The sequence below is a fragment of the Opisthocomus hoazin genome, chromosome 6, assembly GCF_030867145.1.
Source record: "Opisthocomus hoazin isolate bOpiHoa1 chromosome 6, bOpiHoa1.hap1, whole genome shotgun sequence".
Classification (NCBI taxonomy): Eukaryota; Metazoa; Chordata; class Aves; order Opisthocomiformes; family Opisthocomidae; genus Opisthocomus; species Opisthocomus hoazin.
In genome coordinates, this window is record NC_134419.1 from 80,563,212 (window position 1) to 80,582,469 (window position 19,258).

Here is a 19,258-nt window from a genome sequence, read left to right on the forward strand (position 1 = left end):
TCTGTCAGTAATTTTTGTTGTAAGAGAAAGAACCTCTGTCATTTTTTTTTTTGTAATTGCATTGATTTGTAATTAAAATGTTAAATTTCTTTTTGAAAGATGTCAGTATCAAAAGCGGTATTAAATATTTTTTGTCAGTGTGGTAGGTTACATATGGATTATTAATTTAGTTACCAGGCATGATGTTTATACGTAGCTCAGATTTTTTGTTTGTTAATTTTTTTTCTTCTTAAATTAACGAGTCCCAAAGAAGCTTTTAAAATGGAATATGGTTTTTCATTTGCTATATTGATGCAGTAAGGAAAGTATAAGGAGAAGGGAGTAGAGGTAGTTCATGTTAGATGAAAATCACTCATTTTGTTAGTCTTCAGAACAGGAAAATGAAAGCTCCTGGGACTTTGTTTTTCCCTGAAAATATACTATTGATGGTGCTGCTAGCAGAGACACCTCTCTGAGGTATCCCTAAAGACCAGGTCTGCAAACGAGTGATTTTTTTTTATGATGGTCTCTTGATTAAGCATCTAAATGGCTTGGGATTTAGATATCTTGGAATTTTTAGAACAGTTACTCCAATCCGTCATGTAGACAGGTCATAACCTGTTTAGAAACCTAACCAGATAAGCCCATTTGAAAATATCCAAATCTTGGTAATGTGTCCAGAAATAAATAGTACAAGCTATAAAATCATACATAAACATTTATGGATAGGTGGTTTCCTGAATTACGTTTAATTTTACTATTATGAAAACAAAAAAAATCAGAATTTATTTTTTAATTATTTGGATTTTTTTAGTGGTAAACTTGTAGTGACTCTTCCTCTTGATAACTCCATTGTTATTGGTCTCACACTTAACTGTTCTGAAGAAAGAAGGAAAAGAATGAGGGAGCAGTGCTAGATGTTAAAGTTATGTCTGGTGCTGCTAAACTACAACTTAACAGGAAAGATTGTGGCACTGAAATGAGTTGAGGATAGATAGAAATCACCCTGCATGTTCTGACAGCTAGTTGAAGATGGAAACACGGAAAAGTGGGCGGTTATTCGGCTGGCACAAAGTAGTCAACAGTGTAACTTCGCTGCCTAGCTGCAACAGTACGGCTGAGAGAGTAAGTCTGAAATATTGGCAGGTCTGTAAAATAAATAGATTACAAACAAAATAAAGCTTCTAAAGGCAAAACCAGCCTGTGGAAATTAATCTAGAAATGGAGAAGTATCTTTGCAGATATGGGTCTAATATGATTCTAGCAGACAGATGACCAGGATTTGGGTAGACCTGGTGCTAGAGACCCTTTTTTTCCACCCCCCACCAGCTCTGCTTGCAGGCTGCTGTTATCAGAAGTCTCTGCTGCTGCAGCAGCATGGACGGACCTGGGAAATGGTCACTAGAGAAACCGCTAAGATACTAATGATTGTACAGGCAAGTTGTGGCACTACAAGCTGCCTCTTTACAGCACAGGTGTGTTTATGTTATGATATGTAACGTTGTTTCAGGTTTTATGGAGTAAGAGAGTCTTCAATACCAATCCTGCCAGTGGTTTTACTCTTCTCAAGTGAATAATTCCGTTTGCTTTAACGTGTATCATGTGTAGCTAAGCAGATATCTTTAATACAGATGAAGTTACAGTACACCGAGAGAGTTATTTGTCACTGAATATTTGGAGGCCACTCACTTTTACACTTTATTAAAGGTGTAATTATTCAAATACTGTTGAAATTAAGCCGATACCTGTGTTTGAGATACAAAGCTGCAGAAGTAGTGCGCAGTTGTTTGAAATAGTCTGGTTCGGGCTCCGGCCGTCTGCACGTCAGGGAGACGAGGCCTGTTTGGGGGGAAGCTCAATAGCAGTTTAATTGTATGTACTTTAGCTGATAAGTCCAATTCAGGAAATGATAAATTGCTGGACACCTAATTTGTTTGCAAATAAAAAGTGATAGATTATTTTATAATGAGTTGATTGGTGTACCCAGCCTGGTTTTTTTAACCTTGAATGAATAATAGACGTGTAATGTTAATTTAGCGATACTGGATCAAGTAGCCTGTGAACAGAGTTGACAAGCATATACTTTAACTTGGCTCATTATTTGCAGTTACTTTGTCGGTTGCTATTTAGACGTGTTAGGGCCAGCATGCCCTTGCATCGCGCCCTTTCTTTATTTCTTGGAAAGTGACAATTGTATCAAAATTCACGTTTTTAAGGCCAGGGTGGTGGGCTTGGCCCGGGGCGTGAGGCACTGCTGGCACCCAGGGCCTGCGGCCCCCCCAGAGGGGCCGGGGGGGAGCCAGGGCCTGTGCCGTTTCCCATCCCGGGTTTTGCTGTTGAGGTCTGCTGAACCTCATGGCGACGTGAAGGAACCCGGATATGGTGTCCCCGTATGGCACCCACTAACAGGGCTTTTGTGCGAGGTTGCTGTCTTCCCGTCCGGAGCTGCTGCAGCTTCTCGTCTGCGGTGTTTCCCCGGCTGAAACATGGCAGCTAATAGACTCCATTTTACTGATGGGAAACTAATATGGGGTCTCGATGTTCAGGTTTATAAATATGTAAAATATATTTTTAATTATTGTTAGCAAAACAGGCAGGCAATCAATAATCTGAGGCGTGACAAACACGCTGTTGACACACAGCATAGGCAAAGAGAGGGGTAAGAGATAAGGGCTTCCTGTCAGCAGTGCCCCCTGCTAATTAATATTCAGACATTGTCATGTTCGATGATAAATGAATTCCTTGAACTATATTGATATTGTAGGTTAAACATTGAAAAAGTTGGATTGAACTTTGACTTTAAATATTCATTAAAGCTAATTATGGATTTTATGACTAGATGAATTACAGTTTCTGTGTCATCATTGGCAATTTATTTTAAATTTATTTAAAGCAATCTTTATATATTAGCTTTATCACATTGAGTGAGGTAATGCAGTAAATGTTTACTCTGTACAGTAATTAAACTTTAGTTCAGGTATTTCCATTCTGCATTACATTTCCACAGCTGAAATGATGTACTTTAAAAAGAAAGTATGCCAATTAGCTGTTAAAAAAAATTACAGCTGTTGAAATCTTCAGACTTTTGTGGCAAGATTTCTGGATAATCAAAGGTATAGTGCTTTTAATAATGCCAGACGTGTAATCCGTCTGAACCAATTTGTTTATCTTGCCATCAGTACCAGTTTTTCCAGATTAGTCTCTTGGCATGCAATAATGAAAGAGATCTCCCATACTGTACTGGGTATGGTTCTGGAACTGTATTGAAGGCAGCGAATGTTTGACTTCGGTCTGCTAACAGGGAGAAGATACCTAGGTTTTTCCCCTTAACAGATTTTGTGGGGGAGATGCAGAGGTCTTCTAATAAACAGGTGCGAACTGTAGTTAAATTTTACTGTCTGTTTCTACAGCTGGCAGTACCGTTCTGTACGCACACATGATAGGAACAGTGAGGTGGTTCCGTCAGTCCTGAGAAAAGGCATGTTGTTAATAACAGTGTTGCCATGAGATAATCGCCTGGCCTTTTCACTGACTTCCTGAGCGTTTCCGTTAGGGCCGTTCTCACAAAAGCTCTCAGAAGCCGGTATGTGTTTGCCTGTGTACTCTACAATTAGCGGTTGTGATATTGAAAGAGTTTCTAGGAGTTCACAAAGGAAATTTTCCCTAGTCTAGCCATAGGATTTTGTGTGCAGATCTATTTGATTTTAGGAGTGTTAAAGCAAAGCTGTTTAGTTACAATGTACAGGGGAGCCAAGAATAATCGGCAGCCAGTTTTAATTCTTGTGTGTTTCTAAGCTCCTTGGCCAAGCTAGAAATTACTGTCGTTCGTGACTGTACTGTTGTCACCCCTATCTGACTGTTCACTTTGATGCTTTGTGCTGTTCTAGTTAGGTTGTGTGTATATGTATTCATGCCTATTTACAATGCTTAAACTCCTCTACAAAGCAAAATGTGAATAAATTTAGGCAGAGCCACGAGCCGTGACTGTGTGGTATTTCTCCATGGCCACGGGTATTACTGTGAATTGTGCATGTACTTCCGGGAGCAGCTAGGCAACGCGCGCTCTGGTGAAGCCCTTTCTGTTTTGTTGGCTCCTGGCTTCACTGGCAGGGTAGAAAGCCACCGGGCTGGTCGGTCCAGAGAGTTATACGTGCAGTCCCTGTGACAGCCTGAGGCCAATGGGTTGTGCGGATCTTCCTGAACTTCTGGAATATTTGGGTATTCCTGAACGCAGGGTGATTTTGATACAGTTACAGACCCACCGGTCGGCAGGTTGGCCTAACTAATTAAGAACTTTCTGATCTGAGCCAGACTGTGAGCTGTCCATTCATTGCTCTGTGATGGGGCTACTGAAACACAATTTCCATGACTAGTCTCAGTTTGCAGACTGCTTGGAAAATCAAGCAGAGAAGACTGTGGCTGCTTCCTTCACTTCAGTCTGGTAAAACATTACAGGTACAGCAGAGCATATACCATCTCCCTTTCGTTTCTTGATGCAGTAGCACTACAATTCGGGTTCAGAGTGGCTAGCAAGAGCTTGTCCTGCTGTGTCTGAGCCTTTATCTCAGAAATTAGGTTGGTCGGAATGCTTGAGATGAAAGTCAACAGACTGATCTGTTCAGGGGATTCCTGCGGCACTGTTGGCGGGGGCCGCAGTTATGGAACATGTATCCTCCCTGGCTGTATAGTAGTCAACTTCAGTGACCCTCAGTGCATATTATTTTCAAGCTTCTACTCTGGAAAGACTGTCGTAAAGAGGGCTGAAATTTTTGCAGATTTGCTGATTCACTGTTCTGTAGTCACTAACATAGACTCATAGCATCATTAAGGTTGTAAAAGGCCTCTAAGATCATTAAGTTCAAATTCAATCGTCAACCCAACACCACCATGCCTGCTAAACTATGTCCTGAAATGCCACATCTACACGTATTTTGAACACCTCCAGGGATGGTGACTCCACCAGTTCCATGGGCAGCCTGTTGCAGTGCTTGACCACTCTTTAAGTGAAGAAATTTTTCCTAATATCCAGTATAAACCTCCCCTGGTGCACCTTGAGGCCATTTCCTCTTGTCCTATCACTAGTTGCCTGGGAGAAAAGACCAACCCCCACCTCACTACAACCTATTTTCAGGTAGCTGTAGAGAGCGATAAGGTCTCCCCTCAGCCTCCTCTTCTCCAGACTGAACACCCCCAGCTCCCTCAGCCTCTCCTCATCAGACTTGTTATCCAGACCCCTCACCAGCCTCATTGCCCTTCTCTGGACACGCTCCAGCAGCTCAGTGTCCTTCTTGCAGTGAGGGGCCCGGAACTGAACGCAGCAGGTATAGCAGGAACTGCGAAAGTACGATACAATCTGTAACATGGCTTCTGAGGTTGCATTTCAGTAAAAGCACCTGCTTTAGAAATGGCATAGAATTTGTGCTAACAGCAGAAGTAATCAGTTTAAACAATCCTTAAAATGGAACAAATAATAGTTTTCTTTATATATGAAATTTTTAAAAGTTGAACTGTTTGGCGTGGTTTATAGTTTGTAATGCATTTCTATATTGTATTCCTTAGATAAGGTATGTACTGCTGCTACTGTGTGTGCCACTACTTATTTTTCCAAAGAAGACTGAGATGGTAAATAAGAGAATAAAGTTGTAGACTTTGAAATAATATAATTTAACCTTATTGTTAAACTGTCATCTTATGAGAAATAAATTGAATTAACATAATCTCCTCAGCAAAAGGGCCTAGGCATTAGGCCCTGAAAGAAAGTTTCTTTTTACTTCATTGTGTTAGAGCGGTGAATTATAACTGCACTCCATCATTTTTACAGGTTAACATTTATGTACATAAACCTGATTAAGTCTATAACAATGCGGAAGATAGTGATAGCCGTAATTTCCATTCCATTATAGTTTCGCTTCTTTTCAATGGCGTGTTCAGACTTACACAGCCAAAGCCTATCTTAATGTTAGTACTATCAGTTCCTGAAACTGTACAGTGTTGCTTAATCACGATCGGAGGTTCTTTGTGCACAGTTAGTTGACATTCAGTGCTACAAACGTAGACTATCAAACCAAACTTTGCTGCATGATTTGTCAAAATTAGTTTTTAAAAGTGAGGGTAAAACTGTAAGAAGTCAAGCAGTAAGCAAATGGGGAAGTTCAGAAATAAGGTTGGCGTACTATTTTTAATAGCGTTACAGCATCTAAATAAAACAGTCTTTAGAGCATCTTGGTTCTTCTTGGTTTACTTATTGACATGTTACATTGAGCAGCTTCAGAATTCATAATCCTGTCACCTAGATTTAAATTTTCACCTGTCTTTAAAATCATTTGTGCCTGATTTGGGTAGGTCACTATGGCCAAATATGTTTTTTTACTTAGCCTTACGTTTCCATCTCAGCTGTGACAAGGGGAGTTCCAATGAGAATAAAGGGAAAAAGTTTACCCTGAAGGCAGCGGAGCACTGAGACAGAGGCTTCAAAAGTGGAGTCAGTCTCCGACCCTGGAGCTTTTTGAATCATCTGGGCAGTGCCCTGCGTAGCCCGCTTGTCAGCCCTGCTTTGGGCAGCGGCTGGGCGGGGGACCCCAGAGGTCACGTCCAGCCTGCGAGATTCTGCCATGCTAGATTAGGAGAAAAACTCCCTTAAAAATAGTATTTAGATGTTACAGGTAGATGGAATTGGCCACATGTTACTGATGTAGCCCAGGATTTCCCTTTCTAGGATCCCTTTTTCATTTGTTTTTAAATTTTTCAGACTTGAGGCATTTGGGATGATGCTTGCCGAGGCTTTTTTTTTTTTTTTTCTCTCCTTTTCTTCTTCTTCTGAAGACCGTATAAGAGCTGAAATAAAGCTGTATCCTTATACTGAGTTCTTAAAGAGTAGTATTATGTAAGAAAGTATTATCTTTATATATGTCAGATTTTGCCCTATGCGTTGAAGAAAGAGATGGACCACCTGGGAAGAATTCAGAAAGAGTAGAAGAGGGGAGAATGACTTAAGTCTGGAGAACATGACTTTAATACACTCTACTTAGTTAATAGCTTCTGGTAAAATAGAGGAATCATATTTAGCTAGATTTTATAACTGAGAACTTATCCAACTGTTTATACTTTTCATTTTTTTGTAATATAGATATATATGTCATATTCCAATTATTTAAATTTGACATAATATTGATGTTGAAAGCTTTTATCTAAGGTCAGCTCTCCAAATAAATAAGCGGGTAAGAGCTCAACTGTAGTGTCCTTCCACTCAGTAGTACTTTACTTCATAACTGATCGCACTGATTTCAGCAGCATAAGAGCGGTGTGCGTATAAATGCATCACTGTTAAGAATATAAAGTGCTTGTGCATAAGATGAAATTCTGTGATCCAGAGCTGTATTGTGAGACAGCTGCTCATCCGAGCAGTACGTACGAACCCGGTCACTGTCACTGCCTTCCCAAGTCCGTGTGGAGCAAGGCAACCACAGCTGACCCCCATGTTCTGACCCCATCCCAAGCCCCTGTTTTTGATCAGCCTCGCTGTAACTTAGTTTTACCATGGAGAATTCTGAAAATAACTTTCTTCCATCTGTGTTTTTCCTTGATGATGATGCAGCTGAGCAGTGCCTATGTGCATGCAAAGAAGGAGGCACTTTGCTGCCTTTCCACAAAATTTAAAGTTGTGACAGCATGTATGTTTGTTTCTTTGCTTTAATTAGGGGCTTTGTAAGTGAGTTTAGGAAAGTTATTTTTCCAGTGCAACAACTGAATTTTGCCTGTACTTGCATACGATTTTAAGACTTTTATCTAGTTTTAGCTCTCTGAGAGACAAAATATACTTTTCTCTACAAAAAACTTCTGTAAACATATTGCTGTTTAGGAATAATCTGGTTTTAAAATCCAAAGTGTATTGAAAGTTTAGCTTGAAACAGCAGCATTTTCTATTGCTAATGACAATTTCTTCAGTTAGAAATTAAATATCAGGTGGCAGTGTTTTTATCTTATATCGGGATTTATTTTATTTCTGGCAGCATGTCCTTGTTGCAGGATAGTTAACCTTGAGTGCTCTACAGGAGTGCTCCTGCATTTTCTTATTTGCCTCCTCCACGTTATAAAAAAGCAAACCCAAGACCGAAAGGAAGCGGACTGGGTCGCAGGGAAGCGTACTCATCAATTAAATGGGTGACAGTGTTTTCTGTTGGATGGACTAATATGTCAAGGAGATGGGCAGGACCTCATGTTTGTGCTTTTGACAAATCAGCAAATGTTTAATCTCTGGATGTGCAGCGCCTCATAAATAATGCAGCAGTCACTGAACCAAAACACTGCTCTGCCAGGAGACTGTCATCATAGGAGTAAAAGACAAAATGAAACTAAATCATCCTTTTTGTTTAATGCCTTGCTTCTTTTATGCTTCTCGGTAAGACTTTATCTGGTGGTAGGCTGCTTTTTTCTCCCAGTCAACTTCTGTTGAGCACGTCAAATGTATGTAAAGGCTCATCAAGTTCTCATTTTATACATTTATACTTTTTTTTATATTTCACTATAAAGTCTGTTTGCACTATTTTTTCCTTTCTTACTTGATTTCCCTGTACTCTCTTCAAGTATGTACCTTTCCTGTCATTAACTGGAGGAAAACAGTACATTGCATGACTGTGAGGAAGTAAAAGCAAGCAGCAAGCTCACAGTACGTGTAGGTGACAACTTGGCAACGCTGCCATGGTGTGAATGGAGCCAGGAAGGGACAGTCTCGCCCGAGCGCCCAGGCCAGCAGCCATCCAGTCCCCGGAGGTTTGCTGGCAAAGGAGCAGGGCGCACACCGAGGTGTGGGGTGTGTTGGTCCTGTCTGGGGGGCAGGTGCTGGACCAGAGGAGGGACGGCCAGCTGGTCCTGGCGTGGTAGCCAGGCAGCACTCCGTCCCCAGCCTTGCTGCTAGCGTGTGACCACGGGCACTTCACCTGCCGTGCTCGAGAGCCACCTCTGCGCTAGGCAGTCTCTTACACTTCAGATCTTTGCTTCTTCTATTTGTATAAGACACGGTGATTGCAGCAAGCGTTGTTGTCACGCTGCTGTGATGCATGTGTTCGGAGCACGGTGCCACCAGTGCCAGCTGCAGCCGAGTTCCCTCCGGCCTCCTGTCAGCTGGATCCCAGAAGTCTGAGCGTGGGTACCCAGAGAATGAGGGATATATAGCTACCAGGCGTGGGAAGCTTGGAGTGGATTTCCTCCTATCTCACGGGAGCTCTGTGGCAGATAAAAGGGTCCTAAAATCCACAGTAGGCTGACCGCCGTTCTCACCAGCAGAGGCTGCGCTGTGGTCAGTCCGGAGGTAGATGGCATTTCAGCTCTTGTCCGCGTTGGGCCCAAAGCGCTTGTGCCTGTGCGACTAAGGGCTAGGCTGAAGTGGTACCTTGAGCAAAGATGCTTGCTTAACTAATGGACAGAGGATTAAGCTCTCAGAAATCTTCAGAAATCAGGAAAGTACGTAAGTATTTGAAAGGAAGAGGGACCAATATTTTGCTGAATATGGGTGGACTTCAGTGTGTTTTAAAAATTGATTTGTTGAGATGGGAGTTTATTTGCTTTTCTGAATATGGTAGAGACTACTTCTATGTTTACATGCTTTACTCAGTCATGGACTAATCATTAAAACTGTAACAGAATTCTGTAGTTGGATTAGGTCACTGTTTTGAAAACAATTAAACAGAGTAGTTGCTCAGGACTAGGATCAGCTGAAGGAGTTATAAGTCCTATCTAAAGCCAAACTATGAACTCACAGTATTTTATTTTCAGTAGTAACTCAAATTTTTCATGTGTTGTTGTGGGCACTAAACTCTGCTTCTGCTTATACTTAGAAACACATCAGTTAGGCCAGTGTCAAGCAGCTTAACGTGTATTCAAACATCTGTGCCTCTTCTAGATATTCTTTATATTCTTTCTTTTTGAACACTTATGAACAGGCAGAGCTGTACAAGCGCATACAAACATTCCCAACGCTCCTGTCAGATTTGAAGTGTTATACCTGCTCTGCAGCTGCCCAAGTTGTTCGCTCTGCACAGCTCAGTAGGAAGATGGCAAACCTGTGCCTGGCTCTCAAAACCTATTGTGTCTCTCAGCCCTTCGCTGTTGCTCTACTGCAGTCTTCAAAAGCATTTGTTTTGCTTGGAAAGAGAAGCAGAAATTATCTGGCTTTTATAAAAGAACTGTGGGGATGTGTTCAGTGTTGAGAAAGGTACTTGTATGTGTTACTAATTGCCACCACCCGCTTAGTATTTCTAAAAGTATGCCTGGTAACTGTGCCCTTACCATGGTTAGTCAGCTGTTAAGGATCTTCTTCATAACGGCTTATGAAACTCAGAGAACAACAAAGGAAATTAATATTTTTCTAGATCTTAGAAAATGTAAATATTAGTAATTCTATTTGTTAGTATTCTATTTCTTCTGGTTTATTTGATTGGAAAGCAGGATTTTTTTTGCTTTTAGTTAGCTAAAGTAGGTATTTTAATAATTTCTTATTTTATTGTTGTTTTTTACAGGCTCTAGGAAGTTTTTACTTTCTTCATGAATCTTTGAAAAACATCTACCAGTTTGATTTTAAAGGTAAGCAAAGGAATTAATGTTGTTAGTTGCCAATTGGCTTTATATATCAAGGCAGCTTTTCTACCATATTCTCTGATAGTGGTGCCTACTTTTTCCCATAATATGGAGGCTTCTGTATAATGCATGCAAGTCCGTTGATGACAGACGTTACTTTTCTTACCTTTTCTAGACCCCTTAGAAGAAGTCAATGGACCGGCCACAGGTTGAAAACTGGTGCATTAATCATTCCCATGCAGATGGACCTTTGGATCTATAGAGATCCCTGATGATTTCAGAACAACTCTGAATGGCCACAAGGTTCTTCCATGTAGATCAGATATAGGACCAAGACCTTAAATGTCCATCAGTGATGGTCATTTTGCAAAGCAGCTGAGGTAGATTTATGGCTTAAATTACATTGGAGCAGTGCAGGTCAGTAGGAGGATGTCATTGTTTTTAACCCACATTGATCCATCAGGTTGGAGGTCTTGCTAAATCTGAGAAGTTTAAAAGTAATGCTAGGCTATGTACATTAAATATTAGAAATACCATAGAATATTATTGAATGCTTCCTGAGATGTCTGTAGAAAAGATTATATAAAACTTATGTTATTTCAGTTGAGAACTGTCTCTATATTAAATACAAATATCTTCTGAGCTTCATTTAGCTTATTGAGCTGAGTCACATTAATACTATATCTAGCATCCCATTAATTTGAGACACTGTCAAAATGGTGGTAACTATGGAGTGAACTAATTGTCTTAATTATATAGATTCATTATTTTTGTTCTCAGTTGAGATAGATTCTCTCTGCTCGTGTAATTGAGGGTACAGGGTCTGCTTTGCCTGAAATATTTGAACGGTAGTTCTATGTATATAGCAATTCAAGATGTAGCCAACTTAACTCCTCTTGTCATTACTGGTTTCAATGCTGAAGAACAATTTTAGCTACAATATCATAGGCAGTTCAGAGTAGATTTTATTTCTGAGAGACTGTACAGGAAAACTCGATAGTGATGTAGGGACTTCTGATGAGAGGTCGTGTCTGGTCTTTCTCCCAAACTAGAGCAGTTTTGCAGACACTGAGTAATGATAGTAATCGGGTGGAAATACTGGAGGAGCCTGGCACTGCACATGAAGCTGCACACCCAAGGTGTTAGCCCAGTCCCTGGGCTGAACGGCCTGCCGGCCCGCTGTCAGTAACTGTTCATTTATTTTGCCGTGTGAGGGGCTCTGGGTATCAGTAATATGTGAGCTGTATCTGCACACTGAAGTCCTGAGCCCACAACTTCATCGCACCAGTGCTGGAGGACTGACAGTTTTGTTCTGAATTCCACCCGAAGTTCCCTCCTGCTGGTCACAGACAAGAGGTGTCCTGCTCTAGCGACATCTGACAGAGTGAAATGACAACTAGTTTAGGAAAAGAGGAGCATTCTGGATTTATTAATCATTGATTGACAGCTTATTCACTACCATATGGTTTTTAAAAGAAAATGTAAGAATTAAAAAGAAGTGAGAAAATAGAAGGAAGAAGTGTAGGGGAAAATAATAGATATGAGAGAAATAAGCAGATGCTTGTTCCAGAAAATAAACCCTTTAAAAGTTCGATTCTTCGTTTTGCTCGGCGAACCTTAGCAAAGCCAGATGGGATGTGAACCGTGCACGTAAAGATGTGTTTGGCCCAGTCATCACTTGGAAAGAAAAAACTCGTAATAAAAATCCAAGGAAAGCAGGTGCTACACTGAATCGGTGTTGTAAGTCACCCGCTGTTCCCTTAATGTGGAGCAGAATCAGTCTCCCAGTGAGGTGTTTGTGAAATACGGCCCGGAGGGCTCCCATCTTTCAGGGGAAATGTAAAACTTGCCTCTTCTCTCATGACTATTGACATTTTCACAGTGTATTAAGCTCTTAAATCAGAGGAAAAATCCAGATGGATATAAACATTCTCTGCACAAAAATCATTATGAAATTCTGGTTCCACTCAAAAGCATGCAAAAAATACATGTTGGTATACAATTCAATATTCCTGTAACATCACTATGTCTTTTCAAAATTCACTGCACAGTTGGATGTGACTGAATACAGTTTTTGGAAAAAAAAGATTGTCTCTGTTTTTCAGTTCTCACGAAGACATATTTGAGTTTTAAAACGAGAACAGTTTTCTCCTACAGCCTCACGTATTATTTGCTACAGCATAGAAGGTGTTACACTAGTTCTACAGTGGTCAGAGGCCCAGAAGTTTGCTTGCAGTTTAAACTGTCGACAGGCTATGTGTTCTAAAGGGCCATGGTCCGACAGAGGGCTTTGCTGACTGGGGCATTAGGCCAGTTTCAGTCTACCACTTGGGTTTACAGAAAGAATCTCATTTTCTCTGGTATGAAGTCAGAAGCATCGTAGGAGTATTTTTACTTGGAGAGACATGAGAAGGCATGCTGCTTTCCTCCTGCATTTGCCTCTCAGCAGTCATGTAAATGAATCGCTGGTTCATATTCAGCATTGATGTTAGCGTGAGTTGACTGTAAAGTGCCTCCTTTCTGCCACGTGCTGCCTTTTATGTAGGTTCTCACAGCAGGAGCCTTCAGTCCTTACAGTTCTGCCAAATGTGTTCTGTGTCCTGAATGACATGGGGATCTTTTTGCTGATGCTGTTAAACTTACTGAAAGAGGCACATCCATCCATGATCTACGTAGAATGATGCTACATTAGTTTATCAGGATATTTCTTTAGTCTTCCTGTGGGAGCTAGATCTCAAAGCGATTGGCACATAAAGAGTGATACTTTCCCCCCCCCGAAGATATATTGCTACATTACAGTAAATGCTTCCTCAGATTATATAAAATACTTTATCTAGACAGCTTAAAGTGACAAGTGTTGTATTGCTTGGTATTTGCACCAGCTATCTGGTAGAACTGGACAGTTCAGGGCTATTGATAATAGTTGTTTTGGAGTTTCTTTTGCGCACTCTTAGTCAAAACTCAATCCAGTTTGGTGGTTCCATCTTAACAGTAGCTGTAAGCTAGCTACCCAAATTCCTGTGTCACAAGAGTTTGGTAAATGAAGTCAGGTTCTCGCCTTTGGACATGCCAGCACATTGCCTTGGTCAGGAGATAGACCAAGCACGAAGCGGATCAAGCAGCAGAACCACTCGTTCATGCGCTGTATTGATCCGCAGATTGGTTGTCAAGGCTGAAAGGTCTGTGCTGTGTCTGTCTGGTGTAACCATGCATTAAAGGTTTTGGAAAGTTACGTGCTTTATCACTAAGTCTCTTCTACAAACACAGCACCCATGCCAGCTTTAAGTTCATGTGTCAGCCTCATGTGCTGATAGCCAGAAATGGATCATCTGGAAGAGGTGGGTGGTGACAGGGTCACAGAGCGGCTGGCACGGGGTTTGAATGGAGTGAGTCCAGTTCATCTTCTGCACATCCCTGGAGAAAGGTTTTTGCTTTCTTGGTTTGAAATAATCTGGTCAGGAGAACTGGTGCAGAAGGCCTGGTATCAGTGAAGGCCATTCAAAAATAAGACTGGTTCTTACTCTGAGGGTTTTCAAGTGACTACACAAATAATTTAGAGTTGGCTGAGCTGCATATATAAGCACAGAGCATTTCAGGAGGAAATAAGGAAAACAAAGAATGCTTCTTTGTCCTAAGATCTGATTTTTATTTTTTAAATTGTTTTCAGTCATTTAGCTGATTAAGGAACACCCAGCTGAAACTCGACGATTTACGTTACTGGCCTTCTTGATGGATGGAGCCTGGGGTGTGGGTAGTGGGGATGCTGGCAGAGGTGGAAACCGTTTCCACCCGTGCATGCAGGGATGGCTGTGCTGCGTCAGACCGCTGTTCTGCCTGCCGGCCGACTGTCTCCAACCATGGCAGAGACCCAGAGGCAGTGCTCTGATGGGCAACTGCACCTCGGCCATCTGTTTGGATTAGGCCTTGAAGGTGAGCAGCTGTCCTCTCTGAGGCTCTGGTCATGCCTGTGTTCCGGCTATTTACATCGTTACGAGTATCCCAGCTTTTACAGGATCTTGCTCGAGTCTGACAGTCTGGGACAGGCAGCTGCCCCATTAATAATGCGTTAAGTGGAAAATGAACTTCCTCTGTTTGTCAGGTTCCACATTGCCATTTCTGAATTTCACTGACTGTCCCCATTTCTGGTTTAGGATACAGCAGACAGAAATTTCTGGTCTTTCTGTTCTAGACCACTCAGTAAACCACTTGGTTTTGGTGCAGTGTATTCTCTGCTGCTTTCATGTCCCTGAGGGAAAACATTCAGCCTGTTCATATAAGAACTTTTTAGCACGTTTCTTGTTTTGTCTCAGGGTATTGTAGTATTTGAATGACTTCAGTGGATGACTTGAGGATGTCACCTTTCTTTGCAGAGGCAGTTGTTAATTAAAAACAAGTCTACCTCCCATCAGTTCCACAAAAGGAATGGGCTGCTCAGCTTGCGGTCACCTCATCTTTCATTGGGAGTTCACCAGCATTACTGGGTCAGTTCTAGAGGGACAAAAACCAGCCCCCCACGGACACAGCTAGGCAGCAGACAGTTTAAGTGTGGCCAGCCACTGAGTCGGTGATAATTGTCAGTACTGCTGGTTTGAAGCAAAAGGCAAAAAGCTGAGATGATCTAAATGAATGATTATGTAGTTGTTTGATGGGTAAAAGATGTGATCAGTAGTGTGTTACAGATGTGCACCAGTTGATGCTTAGGTAGGTAGGCTTAAAAATCTGAAAAGAGTTGCTAGATAAAGCATACAGATAATCACTACTCGTAAGTAACATTTTTCACCTTAATTTGTTTTGTATTAATTTTCCTGTTAATTATCCAGTGTAGATTACTGGATGCTGGCTGAGGACACAAACAGGCATCTCCTGGAAGAACCATGCCAGAAAGTTTGAGTGCAAGGGTGCACAGAGACCTGGGTTCATGCAGTGCTCTGGACAGTAAAACTAACAGTACCCATAACCGTATAGCTTAAAGATGTCTGATACAAGCAAGCACGTTTATACGTGGTTTAGTAGTCTCTGGTTTTTCCCCCAGAACAGCTCAGTGCTTGCATATTCTTGCTGAGACCCTACCACCTATTTTGCAGATGCCACTGCTTTGCCAGCGAGTACGGTAAGTTGCTTAAATGTTAAAGACATGTATGCTAATTTTGTTTTATATCTCTTCCTAGCTAAGAAGTATAAAAAGGTTACTGGGAAAGAAATCTACTCAGACACTTTAGAAAGCACGCCCATGCTGGAGAAAGAGAAGTTTCCACAGGATTATTTCCCTGAGGTATGTACAGCCCCATGAAGCGTTCCCAAATACTAGGTTTGGTTCTGGTTTGGTCTGATCACTCAAGTAGCTCTTCTCAGCAACGTAAATAAGGTCAGAATCGCATCTTGGTTTTTTATTTGTTGGTTTCTTGTCACCTATAGTAAGTGTTTTAAGTCATTGCATGGATTTATCAAATTCAAATGGAGGTCTTTGTATGGTAGGAAATCCTTGTGAAGGATGGAGACAGTGATGAAAAGACTTGTTTGTGCATTTAAAACTAAAGAAACAGCACACAGTGCCAACTGCAAGTCTGTTTCAGGGAGCCTTACTCCTTGGCAGGGTGAGAGGCGACTTTGAATGGATTCCATTTGTATTCAGCGGCAGCAGCTCTGCAGTCATGGTTGTGGTGATGCCGGTTTCTGTTCGGGACAGCTAGGTCCTGCTGCACTCGCTGCAAGTATGTAGGGAAAAGGTGATTTCTTACTGGTGCGAGAATACATGTAACTTGAAAACATACGGATGTTTTCCTCTGATGCTGCCCTTGTCCTCCCTTTTTTTGTTCTCTGAAGAACTGGGGAGTTTTGCATGTTCAAAGTTGAAAGTGAAGGTCTTGTCAAACCCTGAAACACAAGCACAGCTGAGGGTTTTCTTGCACTGCACCTTCAAGGGCAATTGTAACATGCAAGTGCAGGCTTTGCCTGCAGTTCTCTTCTTTGATTTTTACTTTGATTTGCTCATTTTAAATTTCTTAAGAAAATCTAGAACACGGGTGTTGAATGGTTAGTGTTTACTACAAGCCAAGTGAGTAAGTTTGTTGAATTCTTATAACATTTGTGGATCAAACAGGCATGTTACTACTTTAATATAAGGAAGAACTAAATAAACTTTAAAAATTAGTTTAGAATTTGTAAATATACACACTTAGAGATGTTTACGTAGTGCATGTGTGCTTGGAATAGCATTGCATAAGTAATTACAGGGTTGGTAGGATATGGGTTATTTTTTTTCTTGACTTTGGTACTGGAATTATTTATTTCTGTATTCTGTATCTCTGTACTGGAAGAGAAGCTGCTTTGACATAACTTTACTAGCTTTTATGTCCTGTGAATAAACATCTTAAATACTTCTTTGAATTTTAGTGTTCCATCATTTTGAAGGAAATTCAAGTGGTTACGCAGATATTTATTTTTCTCCTTCATCAGCAACAAGCTGTAACAGTATGGGTGATTGACAATGTAAGTGGGAAACGAACAGTGCTGTTGAATGATTTGATTGTAATACTGAAAGCACCGAACAGCAGCGTGAGTGCTGTTATCACTCTTAACAGCAATAGGCCAAATTATGGATTGCTCATTAATACCTAGGAAGAATGATTTCCATCATTATTTCACTGCTGCTGTTTCATCATGGGACTGGCAAACCTGTAACTTGTTCAGCGTCGTTTATTGCCACCTCTTACATGAACGGTTTTTCACGGTCTCCTGGAGAAATGCTTGAGGCCAGCGGCTTTCCCCATGCTGTTTTGTGGCCCAAGGACTGTGTGTGTTTCTTGTGGATGCTCGGGAATCAGTTTTTCTATGTTTGTGTTTGGAGCAATGGCTTCTATGTCCCGTACATCCTGCAGCGCTGCTCTGGGCGCGGGACTGTTAGGTCCAGAACACGAGTAGCAGCTAAATACCTTCTGAGGATCTGATGCCTCCGTACTGTTCTCGTTCGTTGTGTTACCTTAAATGACTTTTCGAAGGAGAAAGCACTGTGTTCTGGTGTTGTTGGGATGCTGTTTACCTGGAAGAGGAACAAATAGGAAAAGAGAAAATTCACAAACACTCGCAATTAAGATATGAACGAAACTCTGAAGCGCCTTGAAAGTTAAGTGCTGTTCCTGCACACAGCATAACTCCTTGTAAAAGTGTTGAGGCAAGACTCGTAGGACAGGCTGGGGAATTTACGTGTTCTATTTCAGACCATTGCACAGTGAGAAAGGGAAGTAACACAGGCTCTCCAGGGCTAAAATAATGCAGATAGTGGCAGCATCGATATTTACAGTTCTGTGATTTCCCATGCTCATTTGGCATGCAACATAGCACAGACCAGGCCAGCGTATGTTTCATGTGACTTGAAAAGTTAGAAAATAATTGTGATGATTTTTACACTACGCTGTTTTTCATTTTGGACTGAAGACCACAGAGTCTCTCAAGCACACGTAAGTACAGGAACACCAGAAAAACAATAGTGACATAGTTTTGGTTCTCACACACGTTTCCATTTTTAAAGCTAAAATTAATCTTGTAATCACCTATTTTCTTCCTAGATAGGTGTCAGTAATAACGATGCTAATTAAAAGGCCACAAAATACTGTGTGTGTTTTGAAAATTTGAGTTGTCACAGCAGAACGCATGAGCAGGATATCTGTCCAAACATTACATTTACATGTTCTTGTGTGTTTTAGCCAGACTTCTCATGCCACATTTACACTGTTTTGTGTGAGAAATGGTTTAAGACTGGTTTCTTTTCTTTTTATTACTGCTGCTTAGGGATGATCTAAAAGTAATTACAATGATTGAGGCATAATGCAATTCAAAACAATTACAGCCCACTGCATATAAAACTAACAAAACTTTCTGCCTTGATTTATGGGTCCTCTTGGCTAGGCATAAGACTCAAATGATGCCTCTGGGAGCAACACTCCAGATAATGTTAGGCCATTTAAAAAAAAGCAGATTTGTGTAGTCTATCAGGCCTGAGTAATTTTTTTTTTTCCCGTAGTGAGAAATTGGTTGTTATCATAGATCACACATACTGCTCAAAGCTCTTATGAAAGATGAATTAATTTCACTAATGCTTTAATGCAAACCTTTCATGGAGAAGGCTGTATGGTGATAACCTTACTGCGGTCTCTCCTTTCTCAATGATGATTTATGTTGTCTTTTAGTAGATGAAACTGCCTGTATTCACAATCCATCTGCTGGCTAAAGGAATCCTATTAACAGAGGATCTGAGAAGAGACTTAATACTGTAAGGTGAAAGATGTGGTATCCCCTTTCTGGGACATGAAGCAGGAATTTTTTTTTCCTATTTTAAAATGTAGATACCTCTCTGAGAGTGTACAGATGATCTATATCCTCTACCTGTTTTTATGCTGGCTTACAGATGGTGGAGGAGCTAGTGACTATCTGTTAAAGTCAAAATAAAGATTGTTGCTTTGAAATCTGCAATACAAAATGATTTTCTCTCTTTTCCTTTCCAAGCTATAGTTCTTCTTTAAATTTGTTTCCAAAAGTTTCTTCTTTCTAAATACTGTATTTGGAAATATTAAAGCACGTCAGTGATCCAAAATATGTAAGGCATGTTGTTCGGCTGCAGTATATATCTAAGGTGAAGGATGACATTTTTATATTTAAGGTGTTAAACAGTGGTTCGACTAATGGGCTGTATTAGGTCCAAAACCTACTA

General features: G+C 40.9%; 1 protein-coding gene across 5 annotated transcripts in view; it reads left to right on the forward strand.

The window, feature by feature from the left end:
- Positions 1-19,258, forward strand: part of INPP5A (inositol polyphosphate-5-phosphatase A) — a 244,062-nt gene that overhangs the window by 114,367 nt on the left and 110,437 nt on the right. For all 5 annotated transcript variants that reach the window (XM_075424000.1, XM_075424002.1, XM_075424003.1 and 2 more), the window contains exons 5-6: positions 10,494-10,557; positions 15,720-15,823. In XM_075424000.1, coding sequence (XP_075280115.1) covers positions 10,494-10,557; positions 15,720-15,823 — 168 coding nt within the window. The remainder of the gene's footprint in view (positions 1-10,493; positions 10,558-15,719; positions 15,824-19,258) is intronic.